The sequence below is a fragment of the Anser cygnoides genome, chromosome 1 (assembly GCF_040182565.1).
Source record: "Anser cygnoides isolate HZ-2024a breed goose chromosome 1, Taihu_goose_T2T_genome, whole genome shotgun sequence".
Classification (NCBI taxonomy): Eukaryota; Metazoa; Chordata; class Aves; order Anseriformes; family Anatidae; genus Anser; species Anser cygnoides.
In genome coordinates this window covers 179,754,562-179,773,578 of record NC_089873.1, presented here as the reverse complement: position 1 = coordinate 179,773,578, position 19,017 = coordinate 179,754,562, and the positions used below count along the sequence as shown (strand labels likewise).

At 42.5% G+C, this 19,017-nt stretch overlaps 2 protein-coding genes across 14 annotated transcripts in view; one reads left to right on the top strand and one right to left on the bottom strand.

Annotated features, from left to right (window-relative positions):
- The window catches only part of NAA16 (N-alpha-acetyltransferase 16, NatA auxiliary subunit), a 65,426-nt gene extending 64,221 nt beyond the window's left edge, over positions 1–1,205 (bottom strand). Inside the window, exon 1 of one of the 3 annotated variants that reach the window (XR_010827614.1) lies at positions 869–1,205. Coding sequence is in view for 2 of the 3 variants with exons in the window: in XM_066988131.1 (XP_066844232.1) it covers positions 869–922 (54 nt within the window). In the remaining variant the exon portion in view is untranslated. The remainder of the gene's footprint in view (positions 1–868) is intronic. The other 2 variants (XM_066988131.1, XM_066988138.1) reach the window with 2 other exon arrangements.
- On the top strand, positions 782–18,732 carry MTRF1 (mitochondrial translation release factor 1). Of its 11 annotated transcripts, none has more exons than XM_048047709.2 (12): positions 782–923; positions 1,580–1,740; positions 4,867–5,831; positions 8,158–8,616; positions 11,232–11,323; positions 12,071–12,152; positions 12,383–12,490; positions 12,584–12,756; positions 13,929–14,046; positions 15,211–15,347; positions 17,045–17,143; positions 18,513–18,732. In XM_048047709.2, exons 4-12 carry the CDS (start codon positions 8,181–8,183, stop codon positions 18,633–18,635), a joined length of 1,368 nt encoding a protein of 455 aa, XP_047903666.2. In that variant the 5' UTR covers positions 782–923; positions 1,580–1,740; positions 4,867–5,831; positions 8,158–8,180; the 3' UTR covers positions 18,636–18,732. The 11 variants fall into 11 exon arrangements, with proteins under 11 accessions (XP_047903666.2, XP_066844290.1, XP_013035071.3 ...); XM_013179613.3 differs by lacking the exon at positions 782–923 and having other exon boundaries at positions 1,344–1,740; positions 4,867–4,916; positions 5,662–5,831; XM_013179610.3 differs by lacking the exon at positions 782–923 and having other exon boundaries at positions 1,344–1,740; positions 4,867–4,916; positions 5,638–5,831.
- The last annotated feature ends 285 nt before the right edge of the window (positions 18,733–19,017 follow it).

Sequence of the window (19,017 nt, the reverse complement as noted above, 5' to 3'; positions counted from 1 at the left end):
AACAAATCACCATTAAGAACCATTAAGTCTTTTTAAAAAATCACATACTACCCCCCAAAGCAGGGGAAAAAAACCAGCTAGGAAATACCTGCCGAAAGGCGCTGGCTGCACACAGAGGCTTACACACGCTGTTTGCTTCGAGCCCAGCTTCCTGGGGATAAAGCGTTCGCCTCTTACCTGCGAAATTATTGAAACTAGCCTAACAAATTGTGCTATAGCCCAAGAAATTTGTGGCTGCCAGCAGGTTACTACTGTTGTGCACAGATTTCTGCCTGCAGACAGGCCAAGTGGCACTAAATCCCCAACTTTGTCGAGGCTGGAAGTCTCTCGCTACCACACCGAAAAGCTCACGAGCAACGGATCGGGCTTCTTGCTCCCCTCTTCCACAAGGCGTGAGAGAACACAGAGTAACTGGGGAGAAAGTTAGGGTTAAAACGAGTTATTTCTTTAGGGTTGCCTCCTGAAGACCGAGCGTCCTCTGCACCACCGAGCCCCGAGGCGCTGGAGCAGCCTGCGCTAAGCACCGCGCGTAAAAGTTCGGGCTCCTCCAAAGGACGAGCCAGGATGCTTTAAACCACCAGCCGCCTCCAGCTACACCCCAGATTTTCCACTGCCACCGCTTCGAGGCAGCCCCGAGGATCCCAAAGGCGCCCTCAGGGCCGAGGGAGCACCCGGGGGGAGTCCCCCCCCCGAGCCTCCCGCAGGGGGTGGCCGCGGGCGGCGGGGGCACGAAGCCCCCCGGGGCTCCCTCCCTCCTTCATCCCCCCCCTTCCCTTCCCGCAGGGGCTCGGCGGGCCCCAGACAAAGGAAGGAAGCGGGGACGACGAGGAGGAGGAGGAGGAGGAGGCAGCGAGGACGGAGGGCTCACCAGGATGCGCTTGAAGAGGTTGCTCTCCTTGGGCGGCAGCGGCACGGACGGCATGGTGCGGGCGGGCACGGCTCGGCTCGGCGCGGCGGCGGGGGGGGGGGGGGAGGCGGCCGGGCGGCTGTCGCTACCAGGGAGGGAGCCCTGTCTGTCTGTCTGTCTGTCTGTCTGTCTGTCAGGAGGAGAGCCCCAGCTCGGCGCGGCCCCGGCCCGAGCAGCACCGGCGGCTGCTCCTCAACTCATTGGCCTTGCACCGCCCGCCCCGCCGGCTCCCCTCGGGCGCGGAGCGCGGCCCCCGTGCGCAGCTGCCTGACGCTGCAAAATGGCGGCCGGCCGCCCCGCCGCGCCTGCGCGCCCCGCAGCGGGGGAGGCGGCCGCGGGGCCCCCCGCTGGATCCCCCCCTGCTCCTGTCCTCGCCGTGCTTGGGGCTTGGGGCGGGGGTATGGGGTTTTTTTCTCCCCTTTTCTCCGTCCTGAGGAGGGGAGGGGGGTGTTTGCTCGGAGCTTCGCCCCGGGGGGAGCTACCTGAGGCGAGGAGCTCCTCGGAACCGCCCCGAGGGGAGGAGGGGGAAGGGGGCTGCCGCCCTCCGGGGGTGTAAAAATAACTCCGGCTGGCCCAAGTCCTGAGTCACGGCTATTTCCAAGCCGGGGGCTGTCGAAACTTGCTTGATTTTTAATTCTGCTTTTCTTTTCTTTATTTATTTTTTTCTTTCAGCGTTTGGCCGTGCGGAGATAAGGCAGAAAAACCTCCTTTGTCTGCTCGCCGCGCCTCCCTCCCCTGCCTCTCAGGCCCTAATAACCCACTTTCAGTGGCCGCTCTCTGGAGAACCAGTTTAAACCGATACTCGTCAGCCACGCTGCCCGAGAGCTTGGGAGGTATTGCTGGAAAGTATCTGTAAGAGCAGAGCTGCGAGGGGCCGGGCGCTCGCTGGGCTCTGGCTGGTATTTAGGGAACCAACATCAAGCTGGCAGCCAGGCTCCCGGCGAGCAGGGATGTCATCTCCTGCATTAATTCGTGTGGGTTTTTTTTTTTTTCAGTAGTTGATTATGTAAAGTTTCCCCATGCACCATCGTGCATGCTTAGAGCAGTAAGTGTTTATTCATGGCTTGGCTCCTTTGCTGAGGGGAGGTTTTAAGGTCTTTTGAAAATGAATTCTCCTCCTTATTATTCCCAGAAATAGTTCTTAAATGGGTCTTTGCAGAAATGGAAAACAAACCAGCAACGCTGAGGCCACATGGCCTAGGGTATTTACTTAGAAGGAAGACTGGTTAAACTGTCAAAAGTTGCAACCAATTAAAAAGAGCATTTTATGAGGGGGAAAATTAGGCAGCTTCAATTAGCATCTCTGTTTGTGTAATTACTCTTTAAAAACAGTAGTTATATTTTAAAAGGTATGTTATAAAAGGATATTAATTCTGTAGTATTATGGTTATCCACCTACTGTCCCAGGTGGTGAGCATAGTAGATAGACACAGTAAAGCACGTGTGTGGAAAAAACAATTAAAAGCAATTAGAAAAGCTGTATACTGGACAAGTTTTCTTTGGTTACACGTAAAGTGGGTAACTGACTGTGACAGAAAATACCCAATGTGTCTTTGACCTGCCACAGGCCTTGCTGACGTTGATGGACATGATAGCTGCCTTCCTTTCAGGCTAAAGGAGGCAACAGGGAAGCAAACGACTTCTTGAAAGAGAGTAACCTGGAAGGCAATCTAACTTGTAGACTACTAGATAGAAAAAAGATATATATGTACATATCTAAAGGCTCAGGTAGTTTCCTGAGAAGATAGCAAATGAGAGGAGGTATTAGAGACATACAGCGTATGCTTTCTTACTTACTGGTGAGCATCAATTTATGGCCACTTTTTGTGGATTGTGGTTGTTGTAGGCTTTGTTTTGGTTATCTGTTGTGCAGTCTGTAGTTAAGTTTATTTGTCGAAAGGATATCTTTACTGTGTTTATTTCTCGCTGGTTTCGTTCTGACATGTTTCTAATGATGTCAGTCACCTGGATCAATGGTAACTGATGTATGCAACTATGTAGTGTTTTCCACATGCTGTACTGGGTTCACTGTTCTTTTTGGTATATGATGTAGTACTGCTGTTACTCAGGATCTGATTTTTTTTTTCAAAACATTAGTACTGTTGACAAGGTCAGCCCTTCTGCATCATTTTCAGAAGCACGTAGTTAGCACTTGTTAATGCTAGCCTTGACTTTATGACCTCTGGTTTCCTGTCTTACCAAAAGGTATGTTACACCTTCTGTTGCGTTCAGTGATAAAACAGATACATCTCTGAGATGGTCAGGCAAATACTGGACTGGGTGATCCTTTGGTCTGAAGCATTAAGGTCTTTCTGAGTAGCTAAATGTCTCTGCTTCCTGCTAGTCCAAGAACCAGAAAGAATGCTGTCTGCAAACAGACAAACTGCAAATAAGAGGCAGGGGTTTGATTTGCATTTAGACATGTGTCTGTATTAAAAATCTGTGTTAAAAGCAGCAAGAAAAGGAAAGCAAACAGGCAGTAAAAGGATCCTTTTGTAGACTAGCTGAGAGAGAATAAACACAGAAATGAGCTTTTGGGGGGGGGCACAGTGCTGGTTGAAAGTGAGGTTTGGGAGTGCAGTCAAGAAAACTTCTCGTCATTTAATCCTACTGTGCTGGGCCAAACAAAGCTCTTTCTGCAGGCTTTGTTAATAAACAGGACTGTATTCAAGACGCGTATGATTCTGTCACCAGTTTTTCCTACAAACAGAAAGAATTCAGAAGTCTGTTGACAAATTATTTGGGTCAAAAGGGGGGGGAGCAATATTAAAGCGATATATACATTATAGCAAGCTTGTGATTTTTCTGTGTTTCTCTCTCTACTCTGTGGCATGGTGTCTGTAGAAGTCGTGGCACAATGCTGGCAGATTGCTAAACCCAGTTAGGGCCCCCGAGCAAAAAAGGGCCTCCGCATGGACATAGACCTGCCTTCAAGCCAAGCACGTTGTAAGGCCTGGAGCATCTTTTGTTTGATGAACCATTTCTTTGCCTCTCATTTCTAAAGCAATTGGCAGCTTGGGGTTGCCAGATTTTAGATTTAAAAGTACAGGACCCCAATGTCCTATTCCATGAAGCACTACTGCTGTCGCTCCACCCTTCTGCCATGGTGTCTGAGGAGGGCAGCAGTGCCCTGCCCCAAGCACCCTCCACCCCACAAGCCATGGTCCTCACCAGCTCTGTAGGCAGCTGCTGTGGCCGTGCAGGCTTTGAGGCATCCAAGCAAACTTTAAGGGAGGTGAATGCACAGACAGCAATGGGATTTCCCATTCTTTATACTCAATTCCCATATTCTATTTCAAAAACATAGGAAATACAGGGAAAGAGTGTATTCTATACACTTTTCAAATGAGATGCGTAGAGTAGGTCCTGTAGTTGATGGTATGTTTGGCAACTGTACTGACAGGGCTGAGTCCAACCCGTGTCTTAGCTGCTGGCTGGTGGGGGTGCTGAGACTTTGTTAGTCTGTACTTTCACACTCAGAGTTAAGGGACTGCCCAGCAAGTGCAATAAAAACTGAATCGTGATCGCTTTTAATCAGAGGGTTTAATATAATAGCCATTCCTGGCTGCAGTAGAAGCTGATGTGATTTTTCTTGGCCTATCCTCTCCTTTGTAAATCTGTTTGGTAATTCTGAGTGCGTGGTCTGCTTATAACTTTCATGTTCTTATTAGCTTCTTGGTTGCTCTCCCATAGACTACCTTTCCAAGGTTTTTAAGCATTAGATTGTATATTTGGAGTCCCAACGTAAGGATAATTTCATTATTTATCTTCACTGAGGCCTAAGGTATAGTTGAAGAGTGAGGCTTGGTGGGAACAGAGACCGTACTGCGTCTCTCAGGCCTGGGGGAGCTCCTTGGAGATTGCAGGGTGCTGTTTGCTGAGGCTCTTTTGTGAATTCAATCAGCTTGGGATGGCTCCTGTTTTCTGAGGCAGCCTTTTAATGTCTGCTTTGCCTCCAGTCCCAGGGGATCGAGCAGAGCCAGAAGCAGCCCTCAGACCTAAACAAGAGGTTAGTTGTCATTCATGTGCTGATGAGATTTGATCCAAATCCCCCGATCAGCTCATTTTCAGTCTTTTGGAGTACTCACCTTGCCAAACCTTGTTGATGTTATATGTGCCAAATACCAGATTTTTTTTTTTTTTTTTTAATCCTGTTGAATGACAGTAGCCGGGAAGAAAGAAACTTAGAACATAGCGTTCTTTAAAGTGTTTACAGCAGAGCTAGATTTGCTGAAATGTAAAAAAGATGGGGAAAGTTACTGAAAAAAGCAAACTTTTCAGTGCAAGCTCTACACCTAAGGAAAACATAAAAGTATCAGGCAGCAGAATTCTTCATCTGAGGCTTGAGTACGTTTTTCTCCAGTACCGTGCGTAGCTATGAGTAAGTAAATTGGCCTTTTGGGTGATTATGGGTATAAAAAATAGGTTATGTAAACACTTTTTAAAATGTGAATATAATTAGGGATATAGATAATATTAAACAGATTATGCAGCTATTAAAATGTGCATATACATACCGTGTTTTGAAACTTACCTTATTAGGAAGCTGCAGCCTATTAGCTGGACAATAATTGGAGTGGTTCTGTTTATTAATATTTTAGAACTGATGTTTGTCTTCTGTAGTGCAGCAATAATTCATTTTAAGTACAATTAATAGCAAGCTCTGACATAAAGTGGGACTTAATGATGTTTTATGCAAACTTTTCTGAAATCGGTCTCTGAATAACCAGATTTGAAGCTGCCTGTGTTTTCAGGCCGTGTTTTGGGAAAAGGCACGGAAAAGCCCACTTATGTAACAGCTCAGAGCTGGGAAGCAGAGCCGTCCCCGTTTCTTGGTGTGCTCGCCGTTTCAGCCAGCGTTTGCTCAAGTCAGAGCGTGTCACCATGCAACTGTGAAGAAGATACTGAAAATGAAAATACAGAGGTATTTTTAAGATTTTTTTTTTTTTTAAATTTGGGGGCTGGTCTTTCACGAGGCAAAGCGAAGCCTGCGTGCCCTCGCCGAGTTGTTAAAGCGATGCTGGCAAATCTGCGCTCCCAAATCCCGCGATGCGCCTGGCTGCGGGCTGGAGGAGAGGCGGCCAAGCCAGGCTGCTGCCGCCGCTGGCACGCTGGGAGTTGTGTTTTCGAGCAGGCATGCTGGGAGCGAGAGTTTTTTCCGCTTTCCTTCCGTCCGCAATGCCCTCGTGTTTTGAGGCCGGGTCCGTCCGGCGCCCGTCTTTGCGGACGGTGAGTTTGCGAGCGCATAAATCCTGCGCTGGGTAAGGGGGGCTTGTGCCTGGCTTTTGGGGGGCAGAGGGTTCCTCAATGTGGTTGTGGGCCCCTGAGGCCTTGAAAGCGTGTCTCTAAGGCTCTTACTGAAATAAGGGCTGCTGCCGTACCTGTAAATATTCATATGCAGCTCTACAAATGTATTTGCGTGGAGCTGATAGCGCTTTGATTATTAAAAGTGGTTTCTTAAAGCTCCTAAAACAGTTGTGCTGATAGCTGCTGCTTGACTGGGGCTGAGCTGGTCTTTTTGTTCTTTTAATGAAACAATTACAGTTGTCATTTTTGCATACTGGTTCTGATTTGTGATGTGTTTGTGCTGCCCACAGGATAATTTTGTCACATTAAAAAAGTTACTAAAAACTAGTTTGAAAAGCAGTTAATAGGTACTGTATGTAACTATGTAAAAGTTTTACGTGGGCTTATTTCTGCACAAATGCAGTGTGACAACATCTCTCTGAAGAGGAAATAGCTTTTTTTTTTTAATAACAAAACAAAAATATTCTGAAATTTCTTTCTCAAAAGTTGTTGTCATGCAATTTTTTAGGTTTAGGTGTTTAGGCATTTAAAAACGAAGTATTTTGCTTCTGAGAGCTCAGACAGAGCTATACTTTGGATTAGTTATTTGAATGTATTGATTTTTAACTTCACCAGTTAATTCTATTAATGATGTTTACCACCTGACTGGGTGATGATGGGCCATGCTGACTTGGAATAAGTAGGAACAACTCCACTGACATCAGCAAAATCAGGTCTTTAGGAATTAATTCTAGCACATGCCCTCAAAGAACTAAGTCCAGGAGTGTAGACAATGAGTCCAACTTGGGTCTTCTGCCTTGTTCCTGGTGAAGGAAGCATGATGCCTCTGCTACAGCTGTTTTTAGTCACTAGAACAATCCACAAGGGTTATTGTTGGCTTTCTGTAAATTAAAGCAGTCCTTAAAATAGCTGCAGTGAGTTTGGTAGTGCCTGCCAGCCTGGGGAAGGTGCAGAAGTAGAATAAAGGTTCTTCCCTCCCTCTCCAGCTCTTCCAGTTCCCGTAGGCAATAAAACAGACATCTGGGTTTTTTATTGTAAAAACAATACCTCTGTTTCTACTGTGTTTTACTATTCCTTTGTTATAGGACAAATGGCTAAGTAGGTAAGGAAAAGTGGTGAGTTGAGTACTTAATGTTTTGGTAATTTGTTAATAAAACACCTGAAGGTGTACAGAAGCTCTTGTCAGCAATAAGTAAAAACTCATTGTATTGGGAAACTCAGCTTGCTCTTTCAAGGAGATCCTATTGTACAAGTTTCACATGCTAGTATTCTCAGAATCAACTTTTTTGTAGAAGTTGGTAGGTGTAGAGGAGCCATGTGGTCATGGCAGAAATATTAAGGTGTGTTTCTGTATTTGTTAAACCTTTTCTGTGGGTGTAGCCCTAGAATAATAAAGATTTAAATTTAGTCCTCTCGGTAGACCCTTGTATGCCAATTTATAGAACACAATAATAATTCATAACGTGGTTTCTGATGTTGATGATGTACAATGAAGAAGAAAAGATCTTTCCTGGAGCAGCACTGATCCTGTGTCCTGCAAAACAACGCCAAGTCTATGAGAAAAATAGAGATTGGATTTCAGAGTACCAGCTTCCTACTCGTTTTTTTGATAGAAGATATGTGCCACTTATATGTGTCATGGGAAGGAGTACACGGGGATCATATAGCACTGTTCCCATACCTGACATAATACATACACAGATGAATAATTTCATGAGCATATATTGTAGTCCTACTGACTGACCTTTTGCAAGGTAAGACTTTCTAGCTTAAACTGGGATTGAAACAGGAATAGTTTTGTCCATGATGACTAAATTTGCGTTGGTGTAATCAAGAACAGGATTTGGGCCTGATACAGGTTGGCTTTTAATTTTATTTTATATTTTTTAAGAAAACACTTTCTAGATAATAAAGGTCCCTATATTGTCTACTTCTCATTTCAGGTGGTGGAAGAATAAGGAACAAGATGAAACCTCTCCAAAGTGTCTGGCTTTTCAAGAGCTTGCTTTCCAGTTGCTACTGTCATGGTCAGCTTCACAGTTCTCCTCTTCTTTCTGTTGCAAAGAAGATAGGTTATGTGATGGGACTGCACAGCTGTGGATTTTGGAGGCCAAAATCTGTGTTGGACACAGCTAGATTGACTCTGTCATGTAATGGTCGGTTTAGGAAAAAGCATCAGGATTCTCGAGCACTGTGGAAGCACGAGGCTGTGCAGAAGTATCTGGAGACTCTAAGCAAAGAATACCAGGAGGTCAATCGTCTGCTCGATGCTGACTCAAAAAACGACTTTGACCAAAGAACCCTGAAGAGAAGACGTGCTGATCTATCCCGTGTTGCAACTGCGTTTCAGGAGATCAAAGAGGCTGAAAGAGAAGTCCAGGAGTTAGAAACCATGTGCAGAGGTAAGGAGAACACATCCACTTGCTCATTTCAAAAGAATGGCTTTGCTTGTGATGAGCTTAATTGCTTGGCCTTCAAGGAAAGCTTTTAAATAAGTTTAGCCAGCCCTGGTCACGTCCGTTCCTGGGAGCTTTCTTGCTTCTATGGCTTCCTAGATCGAGCCGTTTCCTTTTATTTTTACCTCATCTCTCTTTGATCTGAGGTCTTAATACAGCCAACTTGGGAAAGTAGGAACCATCTGAACTCGCAGGGCTTTGTCTAGCAGAAATAGCTTGGAAATGTTTGGTTTAAGTTTTTTTTTTTTGATAGATCAAAGAGCAATATGAACTGAAGGAAAAAAGACACCTTCAAGCCAAGCATATTTAGTAGATGCAGACTTCATCTGTGTCATTTAAAATGGGATTCCAACTAGCCAGTTCATTGATGCTTATTAAGCGAATTATGTGAACTTTCATCTTCAGGCCCTGAATTCAGCTTCCAATATAAGCAGCAGGAGTTAATGTCTTTGAAGATACTTGAGGAGTCCTACAAGGAATAAAAAATGATGGTTATCTAAGAAGCTGCTACTTTTCAAAACTATTCTGCAGTAAAGATTGGGGTAAAAACAGGGAAAAAAATATTGACACTGCTTTTGATACCATTCAGGAAAAAGAAAGTATGGGGAGAATTTACAAAATAAGCAGTGGTACAAATTTTGACAAAGAAAAAAAAATGTTGGAAATGTGAGGCAGTGTGTTCAGTAGAAAAGAAAAATGTGGACCATTCTGCTACCCCAACAGATACTAAGATAAGAGGCAGTATTTTAATCCCCACCCCTTTCGCTCCTCTTCAGTGGATAAAGAGGAAAAGGAGTGAAGATGAGGGACAAAAATTGATACCTGAAAAAAAAATATTCTTGGAAGAATGAGAAATTATTTTTAAAAGTGGAAAACTCCAACTTAGCAAGGCTATTTTTGCATCAAATAAATGTAATGAAGAATTTTGCTAATTCCATAAATTATGATATGGATGAATGGAGTGAGTTAGAGTTGAAAGAAAGAAAAAGCAAGTGAATGAAAGAAAATTACAGTCAAGAAGTTACTTAAATGGAGCCCAATTATACTGTATGCAGTCTGTGTCGTGTGGCTGAGCTAAAACACAGATGGCCCCTTCAGCTGACTGTTCTTTGTGTTGTTTTTAGCTCCATAACTGATCCTCCTCTCTGTCGTACCTAAATTCCTCACAATTTCTGTAGGATTGTATCTTTGCAACACTCAATGAAGCAGGAAAATATTATTTCCCAGTCTGTCCCTAGTGACTCGCATCAGAGGGCAGATGAAGTGACTTTTTAAAGGTCAGGTTTGCAGGGAGGTAGGTATGGAATGCCAACCTTTTCAACCTCAAGCTGGTAGGTCACCCCCAGACCATGCTTCCATCTCTGCTGACAATATTCAGTCTGATCCTGTTATCTAGCTAGTCAACAAGGATGGTTTTTGAGCCAGCTAGAAGCCTTTCATTCAGTACTATCTTATGGTTGGAGTTGTAATATGCTGGTAAGGAAATTTACATAGTTCTCGCCTTAAGTGCCAAGGATGTCAAGCTCAACCGTTGATCTGCCATCATTTATTTAAGGAAAAATACCCACATGGAATGTAAATTAGAAACCATGATATGGAGGAGCTGTCCTTGTCCAGCTGGCCCAGCGTCCCAGCCCATTTAGTTCTTAAGGCTGCTGCTGTGGACAGGAGAACAAGAACAAGGCTCTAAGCATGCAGAGAGGAAGAGCCCTGAGTCCTACATCTGTCTATTCTTTTCTTGAGGTGTGTAAACCTATATAACCTACTGATAAAACCTGTAGGTTTTCCTTCTGATGAGGTGACAGAGCCACTTCTCAGTTGGTAGAATAGAGGGAATTAAAAGGAAAAGGAGAGGGTGCTCCCTGTTTTGGTGTTGTCATTTTTTTCTCTTGACTCACACTTGCTGAGCAGAGGGGAAGGGAATCTCCTTAGGCAAAGCCAGGAATGTGGATGAGGCGAGGTCATCCACATCCTGATGGCCTGAACCCATAACTCTCACATCTCACTGATCACTTGATTAGCAGGAGACAGAGGGTTAGGAACCTCGTTATTACCATCTTACTTATACGTTTAATGCTCACCTTAATGAGTTGTCTGCAAATCATTGAATATACGTCTGTTTCGGGCCGAGTCTAGAAAACAACATTTTTCCTGCATGAGGAATTGTAATATGGGAAACTGAGGCACTGTTTGTCTCCAGGCATGCTTTTGATGTATTTTGTCAAATCTGTTCAAGAATTTACCCCTGGACTGTCAGTCTGTGCCACATAGGCGTCAGTTGGGACTAGCATCTGTTTGATGCAGACTTTGAGCCATAACCTAGAGATTCAGAGGTAATTTATCTGTTACTCCTTCCGACACCCCTGAAAAATATGAGCGTTTAGTTAGCAATATGCATCCTGGGTTGGGCTGCCCTTCTTTGATATTTCATGCTGGCAAAATGGAACTGCTCGCACTGCGAGCTTTTATGTGCTGTAATGTGTGTCTTTTGTCAGCCGTACTGCAGTTTGCTCTAAGGTAAGTGAGATTGGCTAATATCTGTTCCTATTGTTGGAATTTAGAGCTAGACAGCAGAGATGAGAAACAACTTCTGGATCTTGCCTTAGAAGAGAAGGAAACCCTTGATAAAAAAATCAACACGCTGTGCAGAAAGGTGAGCCTGAGGTAAAATTATACAGCTTTGTAAATAAAGATATCCAAAAAATCTTCCTTGCGATATTACCCATCGACTATGACACTTACATTTAATGAAACAGAAGTCCAGCTTCTCTCTTTTCCCTGAAAAGACGTGGCAACATTAATTAGTAAGCTTCTGGCAAATGCATCTTAGAAGCTTATTATTTTAGTCAGTTCTGCTTGCTTGCTTGTCTGTCTGTCTGGAGGTGCTGAAGGGGATATAAAGCTCTGGCTGTGCTATTGAGACATGACGTGACATCCTCGTAACTGTTTGTGACAGCGGAGCATACATTCTTGAAAAGGTTTCTGATTGGAACTTTCAGTCTTTCATTTCCTCTTCAGCTGACAGCAGCCCGTCAGCGGGGACATTAATTATAAGCAGAGAGGCTGAACGGATTCAGTGCGAGGTTCTGTGCGTGGTCTCATTTCTATGTTCACATTGAGATAATGGGAAATGGGGCTTTCTGAAAAATAAGAGCAATGTTTGTGTAAAAAGCAGCTGAGTTATAGCTAGTAACTTGTGTTCATGGGTAGCTGGGGCTGGGACGGGTGACCTGGCACCTGACTCTTTGGGATCAGCTAGCTTTCCTGTTAGGTGGGCTCAAGCCATGGCGTTTGTGAAGGCTGTCTGTAAACTGGATTAAAAGGAGATACAGAGTCATGAAAGAGACAGTGACATTCTTTTTTCTTTTTTCTTTTTTCTTTTTTTTTTTTCTCTTTTCAGCTTTTCCAGCTTCTAGTGCCAAAGGAAAAATATGATAAAAGTCATGTTATATTAGAAGTGACAGCTGGCAGAACAACTGGAGGTCAGCAAAATCTCCGCAGTAAAGATTACTCCAAAGCTCTATCCAAATTTTTAAGGCTCTTAAGGGCTATTCTGAATGCACTTTTATACTTTAATGGTATAAAGTAATACTTTCTAAAGAAGAGCATTAATCTGTCTAATGACCATGATTATGGTTGCAGCTAAATCTAAAAACTGGTGGCTGTTGTATTACGAACTGCTATTTATGTTGTAGTGCCTCTATATTTTTAGGTGACATCTGCCAGCAGTTCACCAAGGAGATGTTTGAGATGTACCAGAACTATGCAGACTATAAATGTTGGACCTTTGATGTTCTGAACTACACTCCAGCTGAGATAGGTACAGTAGTACTCTTCAGACACTCCATCAAGACAACTAAGTTAAAAGCTGGGTTTCTCTGCTCTGTTTGTCACACATTATTTGCCTCTGTAGGTGGGCTGCATCACGCGGCCGCTCATATTTCAGGAGATGATGTCTACAGGCATTTGAAATACGAAGGAGGGACTCATCGGGTCCAGCGAATCCCCGAGACGGGCCTGTCGTCGAGAATGCAGCGCATTCATACCGGGACGATGTCAGTCATTGTCCTCCCGCAGCCAGAGGAGGTAAAGTAACCGCTAATCAGGGCAGCAAGGTGTATCCCTGCTCATCCACATAGGCATCGGAGTAGGTGCTGTTTAAAACCATGTTACTGTTAGTGGTTTGGGATTTTATTGATACCCAAGTGCTTTGTGTGCATCCCAGGAAATGAACCACAATTCTGTGACTCTGGAAGGTTCAGTCCTTGCCTCTGTACCTTACGTGTTTGAACGGCTCACCAGAAGCAACTTCCCAGATATTTGCTATTGCCTGAAGTGGCAAGTAGATCGCTGATCAGTTCAGTGACTGTTCCGGCCCCAGTGCTCACAAATCTCACTAGTTAGCAGTAAGCCAATTTTAAATTATGTCTTATATTGAGACGGGGAATATGTCCAAGAAAATATTCAGTGTTGCATAGTAATAAGTTTCAGCAAGTCCTTTAATTCTTTTTTGGTTCATTTAAATTATTGGTGTCGTTCTCTGTTAAATCAAGGGCAGTATGTTCTGAATTTGAATGAGCGTGTTGGTTAGTCTTTGAGTTTTCACTGATACCAGCCGTTCTCACTTAAACCAGCAATTTATGCTGAAGATAATCAAAAACAAATCTTGAAGGCTTTCCCTGCAAGTTCTCCTGCTTCCCTGTAATGCTTTCCTCGCAACATGGATCAGATCTGCAAGTTCCTTTCCTATCCACTGAGCTTAAACTTGGTCCAGGTCGTGGGCTCATACTTGCAGTGCTGCAGTCCTTGCCTGGATCTGGGTACACCCACCTTTTCCTCAGTTAGATGTTTTTAAACACCATTGCAAAAATCATTCAGGCTTGACTCGCTGAACAAGATCCTTGAGCTGCTACTTAGAACTGATTTTGATGATTTGCTTATTTCTCGGTCTCCCAGCCAAAGCTGGTGGTTTTACAAAAAGTTGCTGATTGTAGTGTGTTTCCCACACAGACATACCTTGTTTTCTGAAGGACCTGGAGTAAGAGATGGAAAAAATAAGTGGAGTACTTAAAGAGTTGCTTTGCAGAGATACTTGCTGTTAGGGTTTTTTAAGTATAATAATTATAGCTCTTACTTAGGAACAGTTATAAAAGAACAGGTTTTTGAGAAGTGATTCTTTTTTTTACACCATGTATCACTGAAAAGATGTTCAAAATATTTTAGGAGGAGCAGAAAGTAGTAATTTTCTTTGATTCTAGGTTGACGTTAAAGTAGATCCCAGAGATTTGCGTGTAGACACGTTCAGGGCCAAAGGAGCAGGGGGGCAGCATGTTAACAAAACTGACAGCGCTGTGAGAATCGTACACCTTCCCACGGGTAAGTCTGGCTGCATTTCCTTCTAATCACCCTAAATCTTTATCTTGAATTGAAAGCTTACGATGCTGCAAATTACCTCTTACAGTGAGTTTGCCAGGTTGGGCCTTGTATCAAAAAAGGCAGTAGCCCCTTCTTGTTCTGCCCATCTTCTAGCAAGGAAACATGTGAGGAATATGTACTAGTGGAACCATGGTCAACACGTTGCTGTTCTGCCAGTTTTGTCTTCAGATGGGTTGCTTAATGAACACGCTGTCTTTGAAGGATGAAGGAACAAATGGAGGGTGACAGGGATGGGATGGGAGATGTAAATAATTTGTGCTGACTGCTTCAGGAGTAATGGTCATTGGCAGCCTCGCTGTGACCTGTGTAATTACGAGACTGAGAAAAAAAGGAGAGTGGAAGATTTTCATTGAGTATTAGTTAACGCTGTTAGATGTGGAATAGGAAAGAAAGCGTGTACTGATGGGAAGTTACTGTGTATAGTGAACCACTCTGTCTTTGTTAGGATTTGTTTGTATTGAAATTCAGTGGGTTTGTGTCCATCCAGATGCGGAATCTCTTAATGCACAAGAAATTCCAGTAGCAACCTGAAAACAGCTGTTTTGTGTACGCCTTTTTACTTCAGAAATCTAATGTGAAGTAAAAACAAATACTAGTTTTCTTGTGAAGATCTTTATTTGTTATTCGTAATTCAGTTTATGACTCTCCAGTACGACTTTGACACCCTTTTCTGCTAGAATAATGAACTTTCCAGTCTCCGAGAGCTTATGTAGACTAAGACTTTTAAATCCTGCATTTCATTTTTTCTCAGCGTGCTTCTGTAGACTCTGCAAATTACATTTTTAACATGCGATAGCTAGCTGGAGAAAATCTGTTTTCTTGAGGCAATGTCAGAAACTTGTTTGCTTCATGCAAGTTTACGATATCCCTACCCTTTCTGTAGCACCAAACAAAGAAGCTCCTGGTGCAGCTGTGAAGAATTTTGAAAGTTACATATGGTTTTGGGCAGTGTGCTAAAATGACTTTTTACCCTACAGCTGAAAGGCCCTACAAACCAGCACTGTAGAAGGTTTCAGTTGCCAAATGTGTTAGAATTAATTTAGCTTGCTTGTTCTTTGTTATAATAGGCTTTTGATCTGTGCTCTCTTGAATTCTTCTGTAAAGGACTCGTAGTAGAGTGCCAGCAGGAGCGATCACAGCTGAAGAACAAGGAAATAGCTCTGCAAATGCTGAGAGCTAAATTGTACCAGCAGATCATTGAAAAACAACTAAGTCAAGAGCAGAGTGCCAGAAAACTGCAGGTGAGGAAATGTGATTGATGGAACTTGGAGAAGGTGCTGTGTTGTAGATTTGTTTCCAATCTCTTTGAGTGGCAGTGACAGAGCACGTGAGTGTGTGTCTGGCTGGGTGTGCTTACAAAGGAGAATCTTGTGTGTTAAAGTGGTAAGTGCTTTAAAACTGGAACTCTGATTTTCACTTCTCCTAGTTCAACCCTAATGTAGGCTTCTCAGGTAATGGAAAAGAGCCATAGACTATAGCTGGAAAGAAACAAATCGTAAGGCTGCAGCTGGAATTATCTGAATGATCTGAACGCGCTCAACATTGTGAACTGAATCCCCCTCTTAAGGCTGCAGCTACACAATCAGAGCAGTAGTACGGAGTTATTCTCAGTGAAAATGGGGATCGAAAGTGCTTGGAGTTGTATTTTAACCTGTTCCTAAAACACGATATTTGATGAGATCATACAGAGCTTTTGAGAGAAACAAGTATATAAACAAGCCCGCCAATTCACAGTTACATAAAAGTTTATTTGCTATTTTTTAGGTAGCCTTTAAAAGAAGAAATGATTTTCATAAAAGAGTTACCTTAAGTTATGCTGCAAAGTGTACTTTTCTCTTAAGTGTGCTGACATTCTTTTCCCATTCCTTGAGTATTTTGCTGTTTGCGGTGTAAACTTCAACAGTGATCAAAAAGAATAAAAATACTTCACAATCACAGAATTCTTCAGTGCTCCGAAGTTTCCAGCTATTTAATCACTAATTTCAGATTGCATTTAAATGTATTGTTCCTGCAGATTATTAACTCAGTCGTCGTAATCAGTGAGCCATTTATCTTTTGTTAATAACTTCAGCTTGAGAATTTTCAAAGCTGTGTAAAGGACTTTAGATTTTCATTTATTATATATTTACATACTATAGAAAATCAGGCAAAAGTAAATTACCTTTCCTAATAATTCAGAATATATCAAAAAAAAATCCTTGTTTTGAAATATAAATGTGGGTGCGGGTAGAATTTTCCAAACAAAACAAACAAAAAAAAACCTAAGCAGATACTCATCTCTCTGAGCAGTTTTTGTCGTGTAATTCTCCATTTCAGTAAAGCATTTAACCACACAACAAAGCTATGTTGAGTTCAGTTTTAAAGCTTTTAGAATTGTTTGCGCTCCTGCACGTCACCACTAGAGGACTCCTCTCCGTATTCTCAATTTACTCTTCGGGTGTTGATTTCTGACAGCCAGATGTTAGTGGAACTGCTTTGCCACCCTTCTGTGTAGTAAATGTTGACTTATTAATGGTGCCTAATCGTTGTCTTTTTTGGGAATGCAACCCCCCTCAAAACCAAAAATACCGTGTTACATTTTTGGACTAATGCCATGTGTAGACGCACCTTTTGCCTTACGTGTCTTTTGAGACTGGTGTCATTCTTACAGTTACAGAGCTAGGACAGAAAGGGTATACTGCAGGATGTTAAAACCTGGTCTGGTACAGAATAGCAAATAATACAGTTCAGTAATTCCACAATGTTATAAAAAAATATATATATCCATTAAAAAAAATATATATATATATATATATACATATATATCCTAAATCAGTGACTACTAGGTTTGTAGGTGTAACAGGCTGATCAATTTAAGTTTATTCTAGCTATGCTGTTGTAGAGTGGTTTTAGACTTTTAAAAACCAATATATATATATTTATTTATTTATTGCTACAGTTGGGAACGAGAGCCCAGTCAGAGAGAATTCGTACTTACAACTTCACCCAGGACAGAGTGACCGACCACAGGATCTCGCATGATGCACGCAATATCAAGGTGATGGTTGCTCATCAGAGTTTTAAAACTTAGACTTACCTGTATCTTGTGAGGAAAAATGTAACCTTGTGAAAACAATTTAAAATAAATGAGGAAATGACATGGCCAGTTGTTCTCTGACAGAACGTGATAGATTCAAGAAGCTCACACTCTTCTGCCTCGGTGATGTAGGGTAGTGTTAAAGATGACTTGCACAGAAAATAACTAGGTGACCTAGTTCTCTGTGTCTTTTTCTCCTACTATATGAACAAAAAAAGATCAAGCATGGATTCCTCCTTAGCAAACTTTGTGAGTCCCTTCGCCAGACTGGGCAAGTGAAACTTGACATTCTTGAAGCTTACCGTAGCCAAAAGAAAAACCTGACAAGACAGACATTTTTTAGTTGTCAATCTATTAGCTTAATCCTCCTCCTAATGCTAGAGTGAATAAAGGGAAAAAAAACAAACAAAAAAAAAACACCTTTTCTTCATGTTTGCCTTGCAAGCCACAGTTAAAAGCAACTGAAACAGAATACTTCTACTGTAAGATTACCTGATATTTCTGAATAAATATCTCCATACAGTTTGATTCATATTTATTGCTTTGTTAACAGGTATTTAAACAAATACCTAATAGTGCGTTTTTGTCTAATAAATTTATGGGCAATGCTTTGAACTTCAGGACGAAATTTAGGATGACCCTTTATTATTTTGTCTTAGGCATCCAGTTTACTTTAACTGCTGTTGCATAAGAAGCAACACTTTTAAACTGTACCCACAGGTGTCCAGGGTTACTTCAGAGAACACAGGGCATACTGAATAAGGAATGGTTCATATTTAATGGGGTGGGGAAGAGCTATAGAGGTGTCAGGTTGGAAGAGAATGGTAGAATGGTAAGAAGTTCCACAACTGTATAAATACTAGTTTTGTTAGTCTAGCTTTTCACATAGTTTGGGGAACTTGTTACTTTTTTTGAGTAAAATTGGAACTATAAACTGTCTAACAAAAGTTAGTTAAGCTTTTTTTGTTAAAAAAAAAAAAAGTCATTCTTCGCATGAAATAAATATTTAAATTGGGTCCTTCTACTCCTAATTGTTCTTGCTGGATGATTTTTTATGTAAATGCTTAGGTTACAAGAAGGCACAGCAAGAAGGCACCGATACCTCTTCTGTTGTTGCCAGGGTCAGTGTGCCTTCACACGAAGTCCCACTGCTGTGCGCTGCGCCACGGTGCTCTCGCACAGGGGATTCATGAAGTTGGGCAAGTGGAAGTGCTACAATAAGACGCCAGGCAGAGGGCATTCCCAGAGCTCCTCTTCTGCGTAGTCACCATTTCAGAGTAACACTGATGTATGCTCAGTAATGCTTTTGTCTGTTGTTGTTTTTTCATAGGAAATTCTAAGCGGGAAAGAAGAACTGGATAAGCTAATAAACAGGCTCCTGGAGTTTGCAGAGATGGAGGCTCTCACCGAATATCTAGAAAATTTGCGGTCTGTGGAAGGAGGAGGCTGCTGAAGACATTGTATAGACTTAAAGCAGAAATTCGTTCGGTGGCAAAATAAAATGGACACAGTTGTTAGAGGACTGATTAAAATCTACGCCTCTTTTTCAATGTGTGCTATTACTCTTTTTTATATATGTATTGGCACAAATGAACTTAATGGGTTGAATTTACTACAGCTCCCCTAGCAGAAAAGAACAGGCTTTGAGCACTGCTTGTTCTGGGGATGGGAGGTGTTCCTGTCTAGGTGAAAGATCTGAAGCTCCCCTCTCTTGGTCTAGAATCTGGCCTCATAAGTAATGTTTATTTTTATCATTTTTATCCACTGACAGAGTGAACTTCCTAAATGTAGCCCTTTCCAAATAACTCTGTATTATGATATACTACTTTTTTACA

What these genes read in the sequence shown, in the direction of transcription:
- MTRF1 (XM_048047709.2), top strand. Translation starts at nt 8,181, where the DNA reads ATGAAACCTCTCCAAAGTGTCTGGCTTTTCAAGAGCTTGCTTTCCAGT. An exon ending in CTACACTCCAGCTGAGATAG is followed by an intron (nt 12,491 to 12,583) that starts GTACAGTAGTAC and finishes TTGCCTCTGTAG; the next exon opens with GTGGGCTGCATCACGCGGCC. An exon ending in TCCTCCCGCAGCCAGAGGAG is followed by an intron (nt 12,757 to 13,928) that starts GTAAAGTAACCG and finishes CTTTGATTCTAG; the next exon opens with GTTGACGTTAAAGTAGATCC.